At 39.8% G+C, this 24,340-nt stretch overlaps 1 protein-coding gene across 10 annotated transcripts in view; it reads left to right on the top strand.

Moving 5' to 3' along the window:
- The first annotated feature begins 3,622 nt into the window (after positions 1–3,622).
- RIOK3 (RIO kinase 3) overlaps positions 3,623–24,340 on the top strand; it is a 35,609-nt gene continuing 14,891 nt past the window's right edge. For 9 of the 10 annotated variants that reach the window (XR_010836967.1, XR_010836966.1, XR_010836968.1 and 6 more), the window contains exons 1-9: positions 3,623–4,027; positions 11,432–11,547; positions 12,166–12,311; positions 12,405–12,512; positions 12,699–12,808; positions 14,059–14,202; positions 14,876–15,003; positions 20,626–20,823; positions 22,050–22,209. Coding sequence is in view for 7 of the 10 variants with exons in the window: in XM_067015455.1 (XP_066871556.1) it covers positions 3,965–4,027; positions 11,432–11,547; positions 12,166–12,311; positions 12,405–12,512; positions 12,699–12,808; positions 14,059–14,202; positions 14,876–15,003; positions 20,626–20,823; positions 22,050–22,209 (1,173 nt within the window). In the remaining 3 variants the exon portion in view is untranslated. Of the gene's footprint in view, positions 4,028–4,313; positions 4,440–11,431; positions 11,548–12,165; positions 12,312–12,404; positions 12,513–12,698; positions 12,809–14,058; positions 14,203–14,875; positions 15,004–20,625; positions 20,824–22,049; positions 22,210–24,340 lie in introns of all 10 variants that reach the window. The other variant, XM_067015452.1, reaches the window with a different exon arrangement.

Below are 24,340 nucleotides of genomic sequence, written 5' to 3'. Positions count from 1 at the left end.
CATGGAGACCACCAACTTCAAAACTAAGGGAAAGAGGATAATGACAATCCTTGAGAGTGCTAGGATTGGAAGTGGCCATGAGGGGTAGCTCTGGAGTGCTGGTACTATTCTGTTTCCTGATGGTTCCATGATGTGCTCACTTTGCAATATTCATATAGTTGTGTATGTATTACTTTGTATTTTTTTGTATGTGTATTTTACTTCAATAAAAAGCACACAGCACAAAGAGACAAAGATATGGAAAATATGAAAATGTGGTTAAGAGTCATGATGGACAGAATGAGCAGGTCTAATTCTATTTAATATGAATTCAGGGACTTTCCTGGTGGTCCGGTGGTAAAGAACCCACCTTCCAATGCAAGGGACGCAGGTTCGATCCCTAGTCGGGGGACTAAGATCCCACATGCCATGGATCAACTAAGCCCATGCACCACAACTACTGAGTCTGAACGCCTCAACAAGAGAGCCCACATGCCATAACTAAGACCTGACTCAGCCAAAAAAAAAAAAAAAAAAAGAATTCATTAAAAAGAGAATACATAGAACGTGAGAGGCATTTTTTCCCAGAACTAATGTTAGGCATGAATCCTCAGATACAGTGAATCCTGAGCAAACCAAATGAAAAGAAATCCACTCTTAGACATACTTACATATTCAAATTCACATTTTTATTGTATTAAAAATATATAACATATAATTTGTTATATAACCATTTTTAAGTGTATAGTAGTGTTAATTACATGCACATTGTTGTGCAACAGATTTCTAGAACTTTTGCAGCCTGCTAAACTGAAATTCTATACCCACTGAACAACTCTTCTTTTCCTGCTCTCCCAGCTCCTGGGAACCACCATTCTACTTTCTTTCTACTACTTTGGATACCTTATCTAAGTGGAAGCAAGTACATGTATTTTATTAAAAATTATTTGCCTTTTGTTTATCCTTTATAGTCAGAACATTACATCAATTTTTAAAAAATAATGTGCAGTAAAGAGAACAAAACAAAATATTTGTCATTAGAAAATGGCAATGGGGAATTCCCTGGCAGTCCAGCGGTTAGCAGTGTGGGCTTTCACCACCAAGGGCTTGGGTTCAAACCCTGGTTGGGGAACTAAGGTCCCACAAGCCCCACAGCTTGGCCAAAAAAAAAAAAAGAAAGAAAATGGCACTGGGTTGCATAACGTTCAAAAACCACTGTGTCCCAACTGAACCTAACTGACCTATATCCATAACATCCCACTCTAGAAGCCTTATGAAAATACTGAGTCATCCTAAACATATAATGGATTTTCCTATCCTTATACCTAGTCTTATACTGTTCCTTCCAGCTAAACTAGCTTTATAGCTTCTCTCAAAACTTCGTGATCTAATTTGGTAACACCTCCTCCATGAAGCCTTTCCACAGCTCATCAACCCACAATGAATCCTGAAACATTCATTGTCTATAGCTGTCATGTGGCAATTAATCATGCACACTTAATTAATCATGTACCAGACAGAAGTGTTGTATTATCATTCAATGTTGTTATGTGAATATGTTATCTCTCCAACTATATCTCACAGTTCTTTTCTTCTCCCACAGGACTTAAGGAATATCCTAGGCAGTTAGTAAATATTTGTTGATTGCCTGAAACAGGTACTTGCAAAATAGACTTAACTAATTTCAGTAATAAAGACTAAAGAGCTTTATTTCTGTTCCCTTTAGAGACTGAAGAATCTGCTGATTCCACGTGCTGAGGCAGTGCAAATTCTAGAATAGCTTCATCTCTGTTGATCACCAGCGAGTTTATCAACAGAGATAATAGGAGTAAAAACTGGAACTAAGTCTTTTAAACATTGTGCTTATTCCACTTCACAGCAAAATGGCCGTTATACCATTCAAGAACTCACTATTAAATAGCATAGGACTAAACAAACAAATAACATACAATAACATGCTGTCGTTGGTAAACCCCATTTTTCCTATTAATAATATTTGTAAATGTAAACTGTAAGTATTGTAAATTTCTATTGTCCTTTTTTTTTTTTTTTCCCTGTTGCTGTACGCGGGCCTCTCATTGTTGTGGTTTGTCCCGTTGCGGAGCACAGGCTCCAGACGCGCAGGCTCAGTGGCCATGGCTCACGGGCCCAGCCGCTCCGCGGCATGTGGGATCCTCCTGGACCGGGGCACGAACCCGCGTCCCCTCCATAGGCAGGTGGACTCTCAACCACTGCGCCACCAGGGAAGCCCTCTATTGTCCTTTTTAAGGAGCACATAGTTGGTGGCATCAGGTATATACCTTAACTGTTGACACACAACCATTAAAATTGTTAACCCACAAACTGTTCTAACCTGGAACTCCAACTCAGGATGAGTAAACTTCCCTTGTCCCCACAGCCCGCCCTCTCTCTTCCCTGCCTTGAGTAAAACCTTAGTGTCCTCTGAGACTATTCATTTTTGTCTAGTGTGCAAGGCAGCGGAGAGGGTCTGCACTCTTTGCTCTCTCCAATTTAGCTCCCAAAACATGATTCCTGCTGCCTCAGGAATACGGCTTTCCTCTGGCATCTCTGCCCATCCCGCTGTCACTGTCTCTAAGATTCCCTAGCCCATCCCGCTGTCACTGTCTCTAAGATTCCCTAGCAGCAGCATCTACCAACCCCTCTGGATTACAATCTGCACATCTTCTGAAGACCAGCACCTGCTCACACTCTTCCAATTCCACTCCAAGCCCTGCCATCTTGCTGGGTAATTTCAAGGCCCATGTGCATCACCCATCTAACACGGTGTCATTGTACCCTGCTCCCTTAAGCTTCCCGACCTCATCCTCACCATTGTTACACTGTGGTTTCCTCTGATCTGGGAATAACCTGCATCTGCTCTGCCCCTAAAACCCTTAAGGAGTTCACTCACACTCTCTCTCTGAGGTGAAGTTCACTTAACATAAAATTAACCATTTCAAAGTGTAAAATTCTGTGGCATTGAACAGATTCACGATGCTGTGCAACTATCAACTGATATCAAGTTCCAAAAGAGTTTCATCACCCCAAAGGAAAACTCTTTACCCGTTAAGCAGTCACTCCTCGTTTCCCCCCTCCCCACCACATTCCCTGGCAACCACCAGTCTGATTTCTGTCTTCATTGATTTACCTATTCGGGATTTTTCTGGTCACGTTATGAAAATCTCCCTACAAAATACTGAATCAAAACTCTGCTTCCAATACAGGGGGCGTGGGTTGGATTCCTGGTTGGGGAACCAAGATCCCACACGCTGCGGGGCGGGGCCAAAAACAAAACCAAAACCAAACAAAACCTTTTATTATGCAGTTCTCTTTTTGCTCAAAGTTACATAACACATTTTACAAAATTTCACATTCCACGCCCCGCCTCCTTCCGACAACTGCAATAAAAACAAAACCCGACCGTCTTCTTCAGTCTCTCCTCTCTAAACCTGCCATTTTCTGTCTCCCGTACCATCCCAGTTTAGAATTCACCCGGGAAATAATGCATGAACAAAGAGCCTGATTTGCTTGTTTATTTATAGTCCACGCAGTCGGATTTCGTTCAACGAGATCCAGCTGCCCTCTCGGGCAACCGGGTAGGCGATTCAGGGACAGGATAGAGCCTGGCCAGCGGAAGCCACACCCATCCGCTGCTCTCGCGGGCAAGGTCGGTCGCCACCACCACTCCCGGGCGCCGGGCAGCGGCCGGAAGTGCGGTCCGCCGGGGGCGGGGAACGTTGACCCAACGCGGAGCCCGGGGCGGCGGCCAATCGGAAGCTAGCATTCCAGCGTAAAGGACGGAAGAGAAGAGGTCTAGTTCCGGACGCGGCTGCCGCCGCCGCCGCTGCTACAGCCGCCATCTGTCATCTCAGCTCCAGCACCAGCACCCCGTCGCCCCTACCCCGCTGCCTGTCTCCTCGGCGGAGGCTGCTTCCCGGTCCTGCTACCTCTCTGCTCTATTCTCGTCGCTAACTTCTTCCCCTACATGGATCTGGTAGGAGTGGCATCCCCTGAGCCCGGGCCGGCAGCGGCCTGGGGACCCAGCAAGGTGAGTGGCGGTCGGGACTGACGTACCTGCCATAGTCTCCTGGGCTTGTCCTCTGGGAGGGCCCGGAGAGGATGGCAGGCGCCGAAGCTGCTCCGCAGGCGATTCGGGAAGTTCTGGGCGGGACCCTGACCACCTTGGAACGGGGGACGGGCGGCGAGGCTGCGGGGCTCGGGATGGGAGAGGCAGGGAAGTGGCACAGGCTACTAGAGTCCACCCTGGGCGGTTTGGAGTCTCCGTCTAGTTCTACACCTTGATTTCTGAACCTCCGTAACATACATTTGGGCAGGACTCGCTTAAAGGTGCTGACGTTTGACGGAAAACAAGCACGAACTTGTTTTTCACCGGCCACGTGAACAGTTATACACAGAAAGCCCGACAGAAAGGTGGTTTAGGAAGCTGTTTCCTTAACTTGGTAAGCGTGGTTATCCTACTTGGGCAGTTTCTTGTTTTTGAAGTAGTAAAAGATAAATCCAGGCGCACCCTCCCTCGGCTCCAGGCTAATTCTCAAGTGTTTACTTACTGTTAAGATGGTAAATTCTCATTTGCATGGGTTTTAACGTTTAAGCTTTTCCCTGTAATGGCCAACTGAAATGTTTATTTCACATTTGGTTTCTGATTTCAGGCTGCTTCTTTTCATGATACTTTCATTAGAAGGATGAAAAGATTCTTTTGCCACTTTATGGAGGGTTTACTTGAAAGCAGAAGTGGGTCAATTGGGATTTTGTGTTCCTCAAATTAAGGTTGTAAAGGTTTTTGAACTAACTAATGGTTCTTTTTTGATTTAATGGACATATAACAACATATTTAAGGTGTACAGCATAATGATTCAATATGTGTATAATACCGCAAAATGCTCACCACAATAAGTCTAGCTAACATACAGGATTACAATTTTTTTGCTTGTGATGAGAACTTTTAAGGTTTACTGTCTTAGCAACTTTCAAATATATAGTACAGGATTATTAACTATACTCACCATGCTGTGTATGACATCTCATGCCTTATTTATTTTGCAGCTGGAAGTTTCTACCTTTTGACCACCTTTACCCATTTCATGCACTTCTTTATACATGCTAACACAGAACATTTGTTCCATATAAAGGGTCACTCATGACTCTTATTAGATCTTCAGACTAGGTTTTAACAGAAAGTGGGGGAAATAAGTAGCTTTTAGGTAAAGGAAATTTTTATAAAAGTTCTCATACAACCGTAGAGAGAATCTAAAATATTCCGTTGGCAAATGTGGTTACATCTATGTATTACTTTGTGTATTTTTTTTCTATCAAGGCTTTGTTTACAAGGCCAAGATCAGTAGACATAAAAGGATGAAATCAGTAGAGATACTAGTAAATATATACTTTAAATGTTAAATTCCTCCAGGTAAGCATCTATAAAGCTTGTAAAAATGCCAGATGAAACAAACGTTGCTTAGAATACCTAACCTCAGAACAAACTTACAAAACCAATTCAGTAATAAAATATTTGGTATCAGTCATATTTCCATTTAAGTGTACATCATCAGAACTATAAAATTTCATTTTCATTGTTCAGCAAAAAATCATCTTGGGGTTTATTGGTGTTCTGTTGAAAAGACAGCATTTTCATAGGCAAAACAAATAGAAAGATGCTACAAATATTACTTAATCATTTCCTTCTCTAACCTCTTTGAAAGACTGAAGTGATTATAGAAGCCTTTGTGGAGGAGGTAGAGGTTTGAGGAAAGTCTTGGAAAATGGAAAGAATATTAAAGGCTGGCAGTTCTCTAAATTTTTCCATCAGGACTTCTTTACACTCTTAAAAAACATTGAGGACTCCAAGAATTTTTGTTTATATTGGTTATATTTATTGATATTTGTCATATCAGAAATTAAAACTGAGATTTTGAAAAATGTTTATTAAGTGATTATGTTAATATAAATAACATTTTTATATTAAAAAAACTATTTTCCAAAACAAAAAATTAGTGAAGAGTAGTATTGTTTTGTATTTTTGCAAATCTCTTTAATGTCTGACTTAATAGAAAACAGCTGGATTCTCATAGCACCTTTTTTCTTCAATCTGTTGTGATATGTGTTAGTTGAAGTATATGATGAAAGTCTATCCTTACAAATATGTAGATTATAGCAGGCATAATTGAAGATGGGTAATAAGAGCATGGTAGACGCACTAAGAACAAACTGAGTTAATCTCTAAAAATGCACATTTTAAAAAATGAGTATTGAAGTATAATTGATTTACAATTGTGTTTAATTTCTGCTGTACAGCAAAGTGACTTAGTTATACATATACATACATTCTTTTTTAAAAAAATTTATTTATTTTATTATTTTTGGCTGCGTTGGGTCTTCGTTGCTGGGCGCGGGCTTTCTCTAGTTGCAGCGAGCGGGGGCTACTCTGTTGCGGTGCGTGGGCTTCTCTTGTTGCAGAGCACGGGCTCTAGGTGTGCGGGCTTCAGTAGTTGTGGTGCACGGGCTCTAGAGTGCAGGCTCAGTAGTTGTGGTGCACGGGCTTAGTTCCTCCGCGGCATGTGGGATCTTCCTGGACCAGGGCTCGAACCCGTGTCCCTGCATTGGCAGGCGGATTCTTAACCACTGCACCACCAGGGAAGCCCAACATACATTCTTTTTTATATTCTTTTCCTTTATGGTTTATCACAGGATATTGAATATAATTCCCTGTGCTATACAGTAGGACCTTGTTGTTTATCCAGCCTATATATAATAGTTTAAAATGCACATTTATATCCTCAGCCTACTTAACTACCTTCGAAAATTTTAGAAAACATAATACACATGCACACATTCTAGTAGCCACCAGAGTGCTGCCATCATATCTGATACAGACTCTGGAAAACTTCACTCCACACTTTTGAGAGAATGAGAATGGAAAAGACAAAAACTATCTTAGAACTATTATGAGAATAATTTTGACCTCTTAGACACCCTGAAAGGGACTTGGGGTCCCCAGTTACAAAATCCCAAGCTGCTGTTATGAACAAAGAATTTTAGGGAATATTCCAAGAAGGGAGAATTGACAAACTGAAGGCAAAAGTGAGGAAGTGTGTAGCTCTGTTGGAAAGAGCTGTAACAAATGGATTAGTGGTACTCCTCAAAACTGTCAAGGTCGCCAAAAACAGAGTCTGAGAAACTCACAGCCAAGAGGAGCCTAAGGAGACATGATAGCTATATGTTATATGGTATCCTGGATGGTATCCTGGAATAGAAGAGGGACGTTAGGGGAAAACTAAGGAAATCTGAATGAAGTATGCACTTTAGTTAATAATAATGATTTGGTTCATTAATTGTGACAAATGTACAGTATTAATATGGGGAAGTTGGGTATGGGATATCTGGGGACTCTTTGTACAATCTTTGTAATTTTTCTGTAAATCTAAAAATACTCTAAAATTGAAAGTTAAAAAAAAAAAAGATTAGTGTTGTTGTACAGACCCAGATCACATTTTGCAGAGATCCTTGTTTTGAGAAGTAAAATAAACCACTTCAGTATTTTGCCTAGATTATGTCTTCTACCTGCATGCATGAGCAGAAAAGGGACCTTCCTGTGGGGTTATTATGGTTCTGTTGACTTGCTTCAAGTTGAGGACCGAATTTGTTTTATTATGTGCCTCCTTCATGTTTGCTTTTTTTTTTTTTTTTTTTCCAGTTTACTTGATTCTTTCCCCATAGTTGTGTGCAGTAAAACCTTAAAAAAAAAAGTGGGATGGGCAGCTGGGGATGCATCTTTAGGAGTAGAAGGAAGAGGGAATGATTTCCCACTAATCTGCAGCCAGCCAGATGTGGGAGAATGGTAGTAGTTATGACCCCAAGTTGCTGAGTTTAGTGGCGGCAGTTTCCCAGAGGAGAGGAAAACAGGGTGGGTGAGGGGTCTTCAGCGAACCGGAATCAGGGAGCTAGTGACGGGCTTGATAGGTGTACTTTAAAGCAGAATAACTAACTGGAAAGGATTGTGTGGAGTTTCCCACCAGATCTTGATGCAGTGGGAAGTTTATGTTGGTGAAGGGAGTAGTGGGAAAGGATGTTGGATCGCTAGGATAGAGCAAGATGATGAAGGGCCTTTTACTCTTATCTCCTTAGATTTATTATTATTTAAACATTTGGCAGAGTTTCTCTGTTCACAAGGAGTGTTTGACTTACTGAAGAGTTGCAAGATGACGACACAGGATTCCCCTCCGTACACCCCCTGGTGCCCATTTGTGGGAGGAGCCCCCAGTGCCTTTTCTAAGCCCCCCTCAGGGTGGTGAACCGCTTGTGCCTGTGGAGGACTGTCCCTGCCTGGCAGCTCTCCCTCCAGCCCAGAACATTTTATGGAGGGATTTTGGCTACTGGTTTGAAGAGTTTGGATTTGATTTCAAAGTATAGAAGTTGGCACACTTTCGGAAGTCTTTACTTATTTATCCCACCCAAGGAAATTGTCTCAGTGTGAGGTTGCCCAGCTGAGCCGGTCAGCAGAGGTGCAGGGAAGTACAGCTCTAGAGTCTGAGGCTCCGAGGAGCAAGGTGAGTAGGAGTGGGCAGTTAGGGTGTCTTGGTGCCCTCTTGGTTTCTGTGTGTTTCCCTTTCTGATTCAATCTATCTTGGGGGTAGGCAAATCTCTGCCACAAAATAACAGTTACTGCCTCTGATTTTTGCCTCTCGGAGAGATTTTCCACTGATGTTTTAACACCTTAGAATTGATTGACTGCTGGCAAGAGACTAGAAGCATCAGAAGTGAGTGGGCAGGGACTTCCCCGGTGGTCCAGTGGTTAAGACTTTGAGCTTCCACTGCAGGGGGCACGGGTTCCATCCCAGGTCGGGGAACTAAGATACCGTATGCCATGTGGCACGGCGAAAAACAAAACAGAAGAAATGGGTGGGCCAAGCAGCTGACTGCAAGGTGGAGAGAAGGACTTTAAAATAGGAGGGTGTAGAAAGGCACCAGACCTCTACTGCCTAGGCACAGCCTGGCAGTTCCATGAGGTATCTCCAGGTTTCCTTTCTGCACATCTTGTTCAGTAAATACTTGAATGCCTCTTTATGTCTGAAGCTCTACACTGGACTCTGAGAATGAGAAGACCTTGCCCTTCAAGGGGCTCTTGCCGTGTTGTGGCTGATGCATTTAGCTATCTAACACTGATATGGGAAGATAAAGGAAAGGATCTAATTTTGTCTGATAAAACTGAGATAACCCTATGGAAGAGCTGACACTTAATTGGGTGAAATAGAGAAGGAAGAAAAACCTTTGAGAGAGAAGGGGATGTGTGAGGGGTGAAAGGCGTGGAAGGGTGAAAGTATACCACATTTAGCATTTAATTAGTGTTGCCAGAGTATGGGATAGGTGAGAGTCAAGACTGGAAGGATAAATTAGGTCAAGCTGTGAAGGGCATTCCTTACTGAGAAATTTGGATTTTAGACTGCAGGCAGTACAGCAGTTTGCTTCTCCCATCCCAGGACAAGGTGCTTAGGGAAGCAGTATAGCAAAACACTGAGAGTGCAGCCTCTTAAGCCCTACTGCCTTGGTTCAAATCTCAGCACTTCCATCAACAGTGTTATCTTGGGTTAAAAAACTTTTCTGTGTCTCAGTTTCTGAATCTATAAAATGGGGATGATATTGCAAGTACTCCAGTGTGTCACTTAATCTATGTAAGTTAGGTGAATTTAGCCAATATAGAGAATATCCCCGTGGTGCCTGTTACACTACTGTTAGTCATTGCAAAATGTGATTGACAGTTCTGAGCTAGAGAATAGTTATTTGCCTTTTGGAACCTGGATTTTGATCAGACCAAGCATTTCTAGGCTAAGAGGTAGCATTTTATCTTCTACCTAGAAGATGCAGAAGCAAGTCAGCAGAGTCATGTGGCCAAAAGTTTAGCTATATTCTCCAGATTACAGAGAGCTTCAAGATTACAGACCTCAAAATCCTCACCAGGCGAGTGCTCAGTTGCTGACAAGATCTGAGTCAGTGAAAGTCATACCACACCTTGAGGAATCCTCCCTGTTGTTTCCAGGCCTGGCCTTATACAAGGCCAGAACAGTTCTGCAATAGGCTAGTATAGGTGAGGGCTGGGGGCATCTCACCTGTCTCAGGGTGAGACTAGATAAAACTTGATTCTGATTCACTTAGGCATAAATATAATGATCATTTATCACCCTTATGTGCTTCACCCTAACAGTTTGAACCAAATAAATCCCTAAACCTCAGCGTTATGGAACTTGAGCAAGGGTAAGTTGCCCAGTTATCCCTGGGAGTCACCCCAGCAGGCCCTTAGACCAACAAGAGGGCCTGTACTGGCTAAACTTGATTAAACAATTTTGTGGCCAAAACACCATCATATGCTATATTCTAAATTAGACTCTCAGTAATAGTTAAGGAATGAGTTTGGATTTTATCCTAAAGGCAGTGGGAAACATTAAAACAATAAAGTGCTTTAAGTAAGGAACTGAACCAATCAGATCTGTGTTTTAGAAAAACCATTACGCTGTGGTGTGGAGAATGGAAGCAAGCAGAAAGATGACTTAGGAGGCTCTTATAGTAGCCCAGAGATGGGAGGATGATACCTTGGAAAGGGGATAGAGAGCTGGGCAGGTTCAAGAGATACTTAGACATCTTATTCAGTATTAACGGTCTTAATCACTAGACTATCAAATGGAATCATTTGCTGCTGCTAAGTAAAGCCTGCCCCCCTCAAAAATTAGGAATTGTGAAGTAAACCTACGGTTTGTACGTATTTCAAGAGGGCTGAGATGGTGATGCCATTGAGGAGCACTGAGTGGCTGGCCGCTCTAGAAGAGTCTCACAGAGTATTACTTTGCTCTAGTAGTATTGTTTCAAGAATCTTTTTCTCAGCGTCCAAAGTTCAGAAATACAGGATTCATTGTTTGTTATTGCTGTTTTTATTTTGGCATATTCCAAGGTGTCTTGAAAGGGGCTGCCACACACTTTTTACATGTAGAAGACTTACTGCTTAAATTAGAAGGAAGTGTAACTTCTGAGTGGGCTTTGAATTGTAGTAGTTGGTATAGTCTGTTCCTGTAAGAGAATCTACCCAGAAGCCAAACTATAAGCAGAAGGTTGCTTGGTGAGCATGGAATCAGAACAAGGGGCATCGCATGAACTCATTGGCTATTCAGTGATGCTAGAGTAGTAGCCTGTGCTTCCCCTCAACTATAAGGACATACCCACCAAGCAGGCTAGAGAGTGCTTTTGGCTGTTGTAGTTTAGGTTTATCTTTGATTAGATTTGAGCTGGGATATATTTTTACTTTTAAGATGATTTCTGCAAAAAAGGTAAGCATTCCTTTTGAGTTGATTTAGATAGTCTAATTCTCAAAAGATAGCCTTATTTCCGAGTTTGGAAAGTACTTTAAATTCATTATTATGAATTGAATTGGCCTTTTTTTTTTTTATAGTGTCCATGGGGTACCCCTCAAAATACAATATCTTGTTCTTTGTCTGATGTAATGAGTGAACAGTTGGCTAAAGAATTGCAGCTGGAAGAAGAAGCTGCCGCTTTTCCCGAAGTTGCGTAAGTGAAATTCATAGAGACTCTATTTTATCTAGCAGCTTGTTATAACAGTCTTAGGATTTGGTTAGTGATTGTCATGACAAATGATTCAGAAATACATTTAGAAAAGCAGTGCAGTAGAAAGAGCACTGTATTGGGAGTTCACCGATACATGGGTTTTGGTCCTAATTTTGTGACTAGTTTTCAGTATTATCTTGGGCAAACCACTCTGTTTCTCTGGGTTTTAGTCATTGCAACAGTTGAACTCTATTATCAAATAGATTAAAAAATTATGAAGTAGGGTACAGTTTTGATCAAATGTTGGTTGTTTATCTTTTCATATATATGTTATCTCTCCTTTGATTAGAACACAGAAGGAATGAATTTGGGGTCTGCTTGGGTTTTATTATAGGCCCTTTAGCTTTCTATTGAAGCTCTCCTAATCCTAGTTGGTGCTTTCACAGGTGCCTGCTATTGGTCAGAGGGCAGCTGGGCAGGAGAGGGTGAAGGGTTTGGTAAAGTTTTTTTCCATTGTTTCTTCAATGCAGTTAACACTGAAAAGGCACATCTCACCCATAACTGGTAGTGTCTCTTTACACGAGCACATTATATTAGTCTATACTGCTTTATTTTGAATAGTGTTGCTGAAGGACCATTTATTACTGGAGAAAACATTGACACTTCCAGCGACCTAATGCTGGCTCAGATGCTACAGATGGAATTTGACAGAGAATATGATGCACAGCTTAGGCGTGAAGAAAAAAAATTCAATGGAGATAGCAAAGGTACTATGACCTTATTGTGTCAACTCCATTGGGTGGTAGAAAATGCTTGTAATGTGCCTCTAAATAAATCTTCAACTATTTTTGCCTTTTAAGTTTCCATTTCCTTTGAAAATTATCGAAAAGTACATCCTTACGAAGACAGTGATAGCTCTGAAGATGAGGTTGACTGGCAGGATACTCGTGATGATCCCTACAGACCAGGTATCAGTGCTTTTATTTTCTGGGGGCATAGAACGGGGATGTAGGAAGACTAAGTATTTTGTATTTGTCTTTGAATCTCATTTGGTAATTTATTGTTAGATTCAAATATCTTCTTCAGATAATAGTGAATGCAGCATTTTAGTCTTTGCTATTTTTACATACTTGGCTTGTCTTAATCGCCTTTAGCAAAACCAGTTCCTACTCCCAAAAAGGGTTTTATTGGAAAAGGAAAAGACATCACCACCAAACATGATGAAGTAGTATGTGGGAGAAAGAATACAGCCAGAATGGAAAATGTAAGTTACAGAAGTATTACTGTGAATCAAAAGTTTTATTAGAATAAGTTAAAAACATAGCATTCTAAATACAATATCTTTAAATTTCTAAAAATATCCTTCGTCCTTTCTAAAGATGTTTTAGATGACAGTATAGCAACACCATGGAAACTGAGCCACTAATGAGAATATAATGTACCTCAGAATAAAATCCTACATCAATATTAAGAAAACTAGTTTGATTTACATTGATTCTAAAATTAAGAAGTGGTTCTTCTGAAAGTAACATTTATTTTTCAGCATCTTATTTTCCATAAAATACCCAAGAAAAAGATAACAGTGATCACCATTGTTGTCTTTTTCTCGGGTATTTTATAAGAATGGGAGATAAAAATACTTTCTACTGTATATCCTGTTATAATTTTTGAATTTTTTATCTTGTGCCTGAACTACCCCTGCAAAATCAGAAACACAATGTAATTTTTTAAAAATAGGAGAAAAAGAAAAATGGCATTTTTTCCTCCTTCATAACTATTGTGGTTAATATAAAACATTTAGACTTTAGAATACAAATACTTGTTAAGTAAACATATTCTAGAAATAATCCAGATCTGACTCTAGAACAACCCTGTCCAGTAGAACCTTCTGTGATAGAAATGTTCTGTGTCAGTGCTGTCTGATATGGCAGCCATATTCGACAATTGGGCACTTGAAATTTGGGTGGTACAACTGAGGAACTGAATTTTAAATTTCATTTTAATCAATTTAAATTTAAATATCCACATGTAGCTAGTGGCTTCCGTATTGGACATAATTGTCATGGTGTGGGCATAGCTTGTGATTTTAACCCACTCTTCAAAAATAATTGACCATGAAAATTTTTTTTTTCTGGTAAGATTTGGTATGATTTCAAAATATAATGTATCCTTTGTTTGATGTAAAAGCATAAGGTATTTTAGCATATGTTCAAAGCATATGCTAAAATACCTTAGTTTTTAGATGTGTTCGGATGTTTTCTATGCATATAATAAAGCCTCCCTTCCTTTGGGATACAGTTTCTTAAAAAGCCTTGTTTCCCTTTCTATTGGGCTTACCAGTGTGTTATTTTGCTTTTTTTCCTCTGTAATACCTGTGGGTTCTGCTTTCATAGCATTATCATCTATTGAGTAGAAAACCCAGTCCATGTAGAACTGATTTTCTCATTGTTTTTTGTTTTCACTGTCCCCATTTTAAAGTACTCAGATGCTAATTTTTCTTCTTCTTTTTGGCAGTTTGCACCTGGGTTTCAGGTAGGAGATGGAATTGGAATGGATTTAAAACTATCAAACCATGTTTTCAATGCTTTAAAACAACATGCCTACTCAGAAGAACGTCGAAGTGCCCGCCTCCATGAGAAAAAGGAGCATTCTACTGCAGTAAGTATTCTTAACGTTTTTGTTTCTGGTTTTTTTGGTGGAAAGATTCATATTAGAAAACTTCATGTTCGGAAAAAAAACAAGATAAAACTTCATGTTTGATATTTTTTTCATGAGATTGACTTTTCAAATCAAAGATGTAAATAAAACCCAAGTAGCTTTGCCATTTGACTTTTCAGATTTCATGTAGTGGTTATTAATCACTTATTCAAAACTAACATTTCAGTGGTCATAATTAATTCGAACTGTATAGTTTACATTACATATGAAAAGTTGTTTCCTGTCATGACATATTTATAATAACTTAATAGTCTATAATGTTTTACCTTAACAAAGATAGTATATAATATCTTGAGAATAATTTTTAAACCTTTAGAAAAGCAAACTAATAGTAAGTACATTAGGAGAGCTGTTTAAACTTTGGAGATAAAATTTTGACTAAACTAGAGTCTGATTTTTAATGGTTCTTTTAGGTATTCACGAGTTACAGAAATGAATTGTATCTTGACAGCACTCTTTTAGGTAAATTAAATTTAGGTAAATTAAATACACCTAGGTAAATTAATAATAAAGGTTAAAAAATGTATATTTTGAATGTTAGATATTAGAAATGGCTCAGAAAATGTTTTGTGATTACCAGTTATTTTCACTTACAGTGCTTTATCTTTTTCAGGAAAAAGCAGTTGATCCTAAAACACGTTTACTTATGTATAAAATGGTCAACTGTGGAATGTTGGAGACCATCACTGGCTGTATTAGTACAGGAAAGGAATCTGTTGTCTTTCATGCATACGGAGGGAGGTAAATGAGCAAAATACAATACCATCATATCAAGAAAAGCTTAGCCCCTTCTCCCTGATATTAATGGATTTATACAAAATCAAAGTTCATTCTACATGGCAAACAGTAATTTTTAAAGTGTTATTGTAGGAAGTCTCAGCAATATAGGGATGTTTAAAGAAAAACACCAGGGGAGTTCCCTGGTGGTCTAGTGGTTAGGATTCAGCTCTTTCACTGCTGTGGCCCAGGTTCAATCCCTGGTCGGGGAACTGAGATCCTGCAAGCTGTGCGGTGCAGCCAAAAAAAAAAAAAAACCATAGTCATCCCAATTCTGCCATCCAGAGATAACCATTAATAATTTTGTGTAGACTCCTCCAGTCTTTTTTCTATGAATATATTATTTTTCACATTATTGTAATTATACCATAACATACAGGCAGCTGTAAGTGGCATAGCAAAATCTGAACCTGAGTTTCACTCAAAACCCATGTCTTTCCACTGTGGGACCCTTTGGTACCAGATTGGGAGGGCCATACTTAGATCAGTTACCAATTCCTACCCTTTTAATAATGATTTCATTATTTAAAGTAATGTCTTTAAAGATCTTATGCCATTTTAGAGCTTACCCACTTTTCTTTTGTTGTGAGAGCTTAGTTGAGTAAAGGATGGTATGAGGAAGAGAAAAAATTTTAAACGTGGATGCTGTTGAGAGAACGTGCTTAAGCCAGGAATATGAAGTCATCTGGTTACTTAACTTTGAAGTCTTACTAGCTCAGCAAGGCTTACTAGCTCAGCTATTCCTTTACCTGAACATTATTTATAAACAAAAATGTTAAAATAGATTACAGATTATTCTAGTTTTTTTTAGGTTTAGAAGGTATTTATTGTATACTTAAGGGGATTCAAACAATTATTGGTCAAGTTCTTGTCTTTGGTTTTATTAATTATTTAACTAGACTCCCTTTCTAAATGAGACACATACATATAATCATGTATTGAATTATACTAAGTTCCGAAATGAAAGGGATAAAATGAATTTTAGGATAAAAGGCTCAACATTTTTCAAGCAACGTGATCTGGAGCAATTTACTAAATGTCATTTAAAAACTGACCCTTGGGCTTCCCTGGTGGTGCAGTGGTTGAGAGTCCGCCTGCCAATGCAGGGGACACGGGTTCGTGCCCCTGGGGCTGGGCCCATGAGCCATGGCCGCTGAGCCTGTGCTCCACAACGGGAGAGGCCACAACATGAGAGGCCCGTGTACCGCAAACAAACAAACAAACAAACAAACAAAACCTGACCCTTACCTCATAGGATTTTGTTGGGGGTAAATGAAATCATGTTTTATAATATCTGGCATATATTAATTTTAATAAACATTTATTTTTTTCTGGCTTTAAGCTCTGTTGCCCTCTTTCCAAATTTCAATTGAGCGTTCCCTGAGACCAGGCAAACATAACTTAATTGCACAAATTATTTTAAAATGAAAGATTGCTCATGGTAGAAATTAAACTGTACATAAAGGATTAAAATGAAGGTAGCCTTCATCTTACCAGCTGTCACCCCACAGGTCTTTCCTCTAAGGGCAACCACTATTAATAGTTTTTAGTCTAGCGTCCAGAAATTTTTATGCATGTATTTCGTATTTTGTTTGTACAAAAGAGATTATATTCTGTATTCAGCATCTTCATTTTTCAGTTAATATATCTTATATCCTTCTATATTACTGGTTTATATCATACCAGTTTTATAGTAGAACATTCCACTTTGTGAATATATAGGAGTATCTTTGTACATATACTTTGGTGTGCTTTTGCAAATAAATCCTTAAGCTAAATTCCTAACATTTGAAATTTCTGGGGCAAAGACTACATGCATTTTTTCCCCTTTCTGTTAAACAGTAGAAGGTCTTATTGAATGGAGAGTACCAAATTTTGCTCACTGTTTGGGCCTCTGGGCTGGCTGTTGTAGCAAGCAATGTTTCTTGATTTCTTTTATTTATTAAAACTTAAAGAAAAATTTTTTTCTTGTATGTCACACCAAAGACCAGAAATCTCGAATTTGTGTTTACATTTTAACGGTAGGGCAGATGCAATTTTCTCTACGAGCTGGTCAAATCCTCAGGCTGCGTACATTCTGAATGTCAGTAGGTATTGCCAAATTGCCCTATGAGAAAGTTAACCAGTTTATGCTACCACCAGCAGTATGAGCCTGTTTCCCTCATCCTCATCAGTGCCTAGTCTTATCAAACAATACTTTTTTTGTCAGTGTGAAAGATAAAAAGTACCTTTTTAATATTTTGATGTGCATTTATTTAATTAATTATGGTTAAGTTTTTTTTTTTTTGAGTGTATTGGCCTCTTAAGTTTCTTTTTCTTGTCAATTGCCTTGTTTAGCCTTTTCCATTTTCTGTTTTACTTAATGATACTTTGATATAATGAATGAGCTCCCTTTCCTTCTGGTGGAATTGGTAGTGTAATCTGTACTTTGGCATTTGTAAATTAGCAAAGCTAGAGAGCATTTGGTTTTCAGCAACTGAGAGTAAATATTTTTTAAAGTGTATGTTAGTTTTCTCTGCTACATAACAAATTACCACAGATTAAGCAACTTAAAACAACACCTATTTATTATCTCATGGTTCCTGTTGATCAGAAGTTCGGGCAGGCACGGCTTAGCTGGGTTCTCTGCTCAGGCTCTCCCAGGGCTGCAATCTGCATGTCGGCTGGGCTGCATTCCTTTCTGGACATGGGTTCCTCTTCCCTTGGCACAGTTCAGTTCCCTGCAGCAGTAGGACAGAGGTCTCCACTTTTTGGATGGCTGTCAGCCAGGGGCTGCTCTCAGCTCCTAGAGGCCCCTGCAGGTCCTGGTCATGTAGCCCTTTCATACAGCAGGTTACTTCTTCAAAACCAGCGGGAGACTCTCTCCCTTCAGTCTCCTGAGACTGAGTCTTAGACAATGGAATGTAATCCTGGGCACTATACCATCACCTTTGCCATATAATGTAAGCTCTTCAAGGGAGTGGCTATCCCTCCCACACTCAAAGGGAGGGGCTTATACAGGGTTGTACACCAGGGGCTGGGATCTTGGGGGCCATTTTAGGTTCTGCCTGCCACAAAGCTCTTCTGGGTTCTGTCACTCTCAGGTTGGCCAAGTAATCAACAGTTATTTGAATAGTAACATGTTCTAGATTTTTCAGGGAATAAGTGTATAACATGTTTTCTACTGTCAAAGAGCTTATGGTATAGCCAAGAGGAGAATGTTACAGTAAGAACCGTTATGGTCCATTAAAGATAATACGTAATAGAGTATGCAGTTAGACAAGTGAGACCTCGGGATAGGAATAGAGAACAGAAGACCATTGCCGGTCACATTCAAGGAAGAGGTGATCGTGAAGTTGGATCTCAACCTGGATTTTAAAAATAGGTTAAAAAAAAAAAAGACAACCCTCCCCACCCCCCAGTACTGAGTGCAAAAAGCTAGTTGCAGAATATATACAGTATATCATCTATTTAAATTTTTAGTTATATAGAATGTAACATACATGGTGGGTTTTTTGCGGTACATGGGCCTCTCCCGTTGCGGAGCACAGGCTCCGGACGCGCAGGCTCAGTAGCCATGGCTCATGGGCCCAGCCGCTCCACAGCACGTGAGATCCTTCCTGACCGGGGCATGAACCCATGTCCCCTGCATCGGCAGGCGGACTCTCAACTGCTGTGCCACCAGGGAAGCCCCGATGGTTTTTTAAAAATGTATGTTTGTGTATACTTACGTATGTGTGTGTATCTTTTTAAAAAGACTAGAAGGCTACTATTGATGATTGTGATTGTCTCTAAAGAGTTGGAATGGGGACTGAAACTACCAGGGGTGGTAAATAATCAAAGGGAACTTCAGCTTTATCTGTAAAGTTTAATTCTTTAAAAAAAAAAAAAACGGTGGGGTGGGGGAGGGGTGCTGAAAATGGGAGGATTGAAATTTAGGCGATGAGATTTGTCAGTGAGGAAATTAGAAGGTATATATGTAGAGGTAATAAGATGTAAAATTGTGTAAGCAAACCAGAAATTGGTGAGGACCTTAAAAGCTAGGCAGAGGGATGTGTAATGTAGTGAGAAACACAGAACGTTTTTTAGTAAGAGAATGACCAGATGAATCTTAAAAATTAGATTTTATCCTAGAGACCTTCCAAGTTAGGGATCTCCTAAGTGGTGTTTTTGATAGGGCCTCATCTACCTATGGTTAAATTATTTCAGTGACAGGAAACTTACCATCTCAAAATCCAAAGACGTCTATTATAACATCTTTAAATTATTGGGAATTTCTTTCTTGTAAAGGATCTCTAGTCTCTCTCCCTGAAAATTGGTTCATTCATTCACCGAGTATTTGTGCAGCTTCTGTGTTCCAGGCTCTTCTAGGTGCTGGGGCTACAGCAATGTATGGTACAAGGAAGGTCCCTGCTCTCATAGAATGTGCTTCCTCCACACCCCTCCCTTCAATCCCTTTACAGAACTATCAGATATGTGCTACGCAAATAGATAAAATAGGGTGATGTCATAGTGACTGGTTGACTGCTTTTTATCTGTAGGACAGGGGAACCTCTGATGAAGGTTTCAAAGGTGAGGTGTGTTTAGAAGGTGAGAGTGGACAGTCTGCTGTTGGATTGGATGTGGGGTGTGAGAGGATAGATTCTTGGCTAGAGCAGCTGGGTGGTGCCATTTACTGAGGTGAGAGACTGGGGATAGGCAGGTTTAGGGTACAGTTATCAGGAATTCTGTTTTGGGCATGATAAGTTTGAGATGCCTTCTCGACCTCCAACTGAAGTCAAGTAGGGATGAAATAAATGGGCCTGAATTTCTGGAGAAAGTCAGGACTAAGGATAGAAATGTAGCAGTTATCTATATTTAGATGATATCTAAAGCCATGGAGCTAAGTCACACTTCTTAGGAAGAGAAGGCAGTTAGGAAGAGAAGGCAGTTAGGAAGAGAGGGCGTTACTTAGAACCAGTTAGAGTATGTACTGTAGCCTTCTGAGGCTACCTGGAGGAGGAGGAGTCTGCTGGGAAAAAATGGTACCAGAAGGGAGGGGATTGGGAGTTTGAGTCAGATTCTGTGCTCTAGATATAGTTCCTTTCTTTTCCAGATTAACATCCCTTCAGAGGTTCAAAGGTAAATCTTGTCTCTCCTTCCCCCATCCCCCTTTTGTTCTCACTGCCACCACCATGATTCAGACCCTCTCAGTGGCTCGCTGTTGTGGGACTGTTGAATTAGCATCCTAAGCATTATCTAGACTCTTTTGCTCCCTTCCATTGAGTTTTGCCTCTGAACCCATCCCAGGCAGACCATAGCTTATTTTAAAGTGTATAGGTCTTCACTGTTCCTCAAGTTTAATTCCATAGTCATTAAATGAAGATTATAATATGGGTTGTTGAAAACTGTTGAGAATTTATTTGAAAGTGTGTTTTATTAAAAAAGCTAAAACCTAGGGTTTTCTTAAGACCTCAAACTTGAAGGCTTAAAAAAAAAAAAAAACCAGCCCAAGGCTTGACATTCTCAGAGAAGGCAGATCCACTTTTATGTCATAAAATCTTTATTTTGAAATTGTTTTGTTATCTGGCAACTTGAACTGACTTAATGTTTGTTTCTTCCACTTAGCATGGAGGATGAAAAGGAAGATAGTAAAGTTATACCTACAGAATGTGCCATCAAGGTATTTAAAACAACCCTTAATGAGTTTAAGAATCGTGACAAATACATTAAAGATGATTTCAGGTTTAAAGATCGCTTCAGTAAACTAAATCCACGTAAGATCATCCGCATGTGGGCAGAAAAAGAAATGCACAATCTCACAAGGTAAAGAAAATCATTGTGCTAGAAGTCATCTTGGGTGATCACCTGTTTGTATTAGGCCTACCAGCCAGGCAAAAAACCCACACTTTCTTTTAAATTCATTTATAGAAAGTAGGAAAGGCCTTGAAATTCTAGTGCTTAAGGAGAGTTTCTGTCAGAAAACATTTCCATGTATATAACCTGAATTCATACTTGTAGGATGAAAAATCCATTTTGTTTTTCTTTCCTCAGTAAAGTTTGAGGGAAATTAAGTCATTTTCAACTGAAGGTATTTTGTTATATATCTAAACGCTATCTTTTCCAGTTTCCAGTTAGGCATATTACAAATAATGATTTCCTTTTTTGTTTCAGAAAATGTTTATTCCATCTAATGTTTGTTCATTTGGTGAGGGCAGGGTTTTACCAGTCAAATTGCATTTTGCTTTAGTTTATTAGACTTGTTTCTCAATTCTTTACACAGAATTTATCAAGGAATTTGTTTTGTCAACCAAGAAATTAATAATCTTTCTTAACATACAAACCTGCCCACATCTGAACCGTGAAAGCTTTTAATTTTAGTTTGCTTTTCCTAAAGATGTTTGCTTTCAAAAGTAATTATCTATGTTTATTAGCTGCAAAAGTCTTCTACTTAATAGGACTTCTAATTAGAATAATTTCCTAAGAGGTCTTGCTGCCCTCCAATCTCTTTTCTGGATGAGTAAGATCTCATCACTGCCTTCCTTAAAAGTTTTCAGCGGCTCCTATAGTCTTTGGTGTAGAGTTCAAAGTCATCTTGCGATGTGGAGCCTGCCTGTCTCTGTAGCCTAAACCCACATTGCCCTTCCTCCTACTCATGATCCAGCTGTGTTGATTTATACACACTCCCCGCATGGACTGTGCTCCTGGACTCCTCCTCTGTGCATCTCCACAGCATCTCCCCACAGCATCTTCCCACAGTTTGAACCTGGCTAATTCCTATTTGCCTGCTTCTTCCTTGATGCCTTCTACCCCCCACCTCTGCCAGTGCATGTACCACATTGCACTGTAATCATCTTCTCACTTGTCTGTTGTTTTCACCAGGCCGCAGGCTCCGTGAGGGCAGAGGCTATTCTTACTGCCTTTGCCTTCCAACATTCCCCAGATTACAACATAGTGCCCCCTCATTGCAGGACCTCGTTAGATATTTGTTGAATAAATGAAATTTCCTCTCCTTCTGATCTTTACATTCTTCATCATTTCTTTCTGTATAGAATGCAGAGAGCTGGAATTCCTTGTCCAACAGTTGTGCTACTAAAGAAACACATTCTGGTTATGTCTTTTATTGGCCATGATCAAGTTCCAGCCCCTAAATTGAAAGAAGTAAAGCTCAGCAGTGAAGAAATGAAAGAAGCCTACTATCAAACTCTTCACGTAAGTTGTGCCTTTCAGGCCATTCACGCACCAACTTTAAACAATATTTCCTCTAAACTAAAAAAGAAATTCCTAAAATAGTACTGTTTTAAGGTGATAGAACGAGGACGAACTGAAGTTTGTGAAGGAATGTTAATATTGAAGAGTTGTCTTTATATTAATATGCATATGTCTTGAGTTGTTTTAGGAAAATCATAGTGGAGAAAGTGAAGTCTCAGTTGTTAGCATTAATGACATAGAAGCCAGAAGCTATTATTGACAAAACTTCATTAAATAAAACTTGATGTTACTATATTTAGCAGATATAGTGCCTCATTAGTTTGTATGCCTTCTTGAAACAGTGAAGGAAATACCTTTCCTGTTGGGAAATTAGAGGGAAGCAGATTTGGTCAATAAAAGTAAGTGATGATGAGAAGAAGATAGTAAGGAGTGGTTTCTCCATCTGTGCAGGCATTAGAGTTGGGAGGCACTTGTCAGGAGTCTGGAGGAAGCTATTTATGCTTTGGGACAGCAACGAAATTCAATCTGGGGTCCTTCAAGCTTAAGAAAATGCTCCTCATGTTGTTGTTATTCCTCTGTATTGTGGTTTTTTTTTTTTTTTTTTGTCTTAATTGAATAGTGGAGAAACTTTTTTGTGGTTTAATAAATTATTTATTTATTTTTGGCTGTGTTGGGTCTGCGTTGCTGTGCGTGGGCTTTCTCTAGTTTCAGCAAGTGGGGGCTGCTCTTTGTTGCGGTGCACGGGCTTCTCATTGCTGTGGCTTCTCTTGTTAAGGAGTGTGGGCTCTAGGTGTGTGGGCTTCAGTAGTTGTGGCATGCGGGCTCAGTAGTTGGGGCTCGAAGAGTTGTTTTTATATCAGTATGCGTATGTCTTGAGTTGTTTTAGGAAAATCATAGTGGAGAAAGTGAAGTCTCAGTTGTTAGCATTAATGACATAGAAGCCAGAAGCTATTATTGACAAAACTTCATTAAATAAAACTTGATGTTACTATATTTAGCAGATATAGTGCCTCATTAGTTTGTGTGCCTTTTTGAAACAGTGAAGGAAATACCTTTCCTGTTGGGGAATTAGAGGGAAGCCGATTTGGTCAATAAAAGTAAGTGATGATGAAAAGATAGTAAGGAGTGGTTTCTCCATCTGTGCAGGCATTAGAGTTGGGAGGCACTTGTCAGGAGTCTTGAGGAAGCTATTTATGCTTTGGGACAGCAACCAAAATCAATCTGGGGTCCTTCAAGCTTAAGAAAACGTTCATATTGTTGTTGTTCCTCTGTATTGTCTTTTTTTTTTTGTCTTAATTGAATAGTGGAGAAACATGTTTTTTTTGTTTATTTATCTATGGCTGTGTTGGGTCTTCATTGCTGAGCACTGGCTTTCTCTGGTTGCCGTGAATGGGGGCCACTCTTCGATGTGGTGCGTGGGCTTCTCATTGCTGTGGCTTCTCTTGTTGCAGAGCACAGGCTCTAGGTGCGTAGGCTTCAGTAGTTGCGGCTCGTGGGCTCTAGAGCGCAGGCTCAGTAGTTGTGGCACACAGGCTTAGTTGCTCCACGGCATGTGGGATCTTCCCAGACCAGGGCTCGAACCCATGTCCTCTGCATTGGCAGGCGATTCTTAACCGCTGCGCCACCAGGGAAGTCCAAAACATATGGTTTTAACACAGTCTGTGTGGAACTCTTATATCATGCAGCAGTTGATGTGAATATGAACATATTATCCAAATTAATTTTTAAAGATGTAGTTAGATAATCCAACTTTCTCTGCCTTCAGTTGGAAAACATTCAAAGAAAATTAAGCCTACTTTTCTGTCTTCTTTTGGCTGTGGGGTGTCTGGGGAAGAGATGAAGTAGTGATGTGCCCTTCCTATTTGATTCTATTAGAGCTGGGAAACAAAGCATTAATGCTGATTTCTATGAGGCTAGGGCTCACCATCAATCATGAATATATAATGCCACTTAATTAAGAAGAATACTTCTTTCCCACTCTGTCTGGCAGGAAGTACTATTTGCATTGGAGTTGTATACACTCCATAGAGCTCTCAGTGGGATGTTTGCCCTTTTATGAAGGATAAGCCTAGGTCCCCTGGTTAGTGACCATAGCTGTCTTACGTATGTGGGAATCCAGGACACTACCCTT

Source organism: Kogia breviceps, chromosome 15 (genome assembly GCF_026419965.1).
Source record: "Kogia breviceps isolate mKogBre1 chromosome 15, mKogBre1 haplotype 1, whole genome shotgun sequence".
NCBI lineage: Eukaryota > Metazoa > Chordata > Mammalia > Artiodactyla > Physeteridae > Kogia > Kogia breviceps.
Note: the sequence above shows the minus strand (reverse complement) of the source record. Positions and strands in the feature narration are given on the sequence as shown.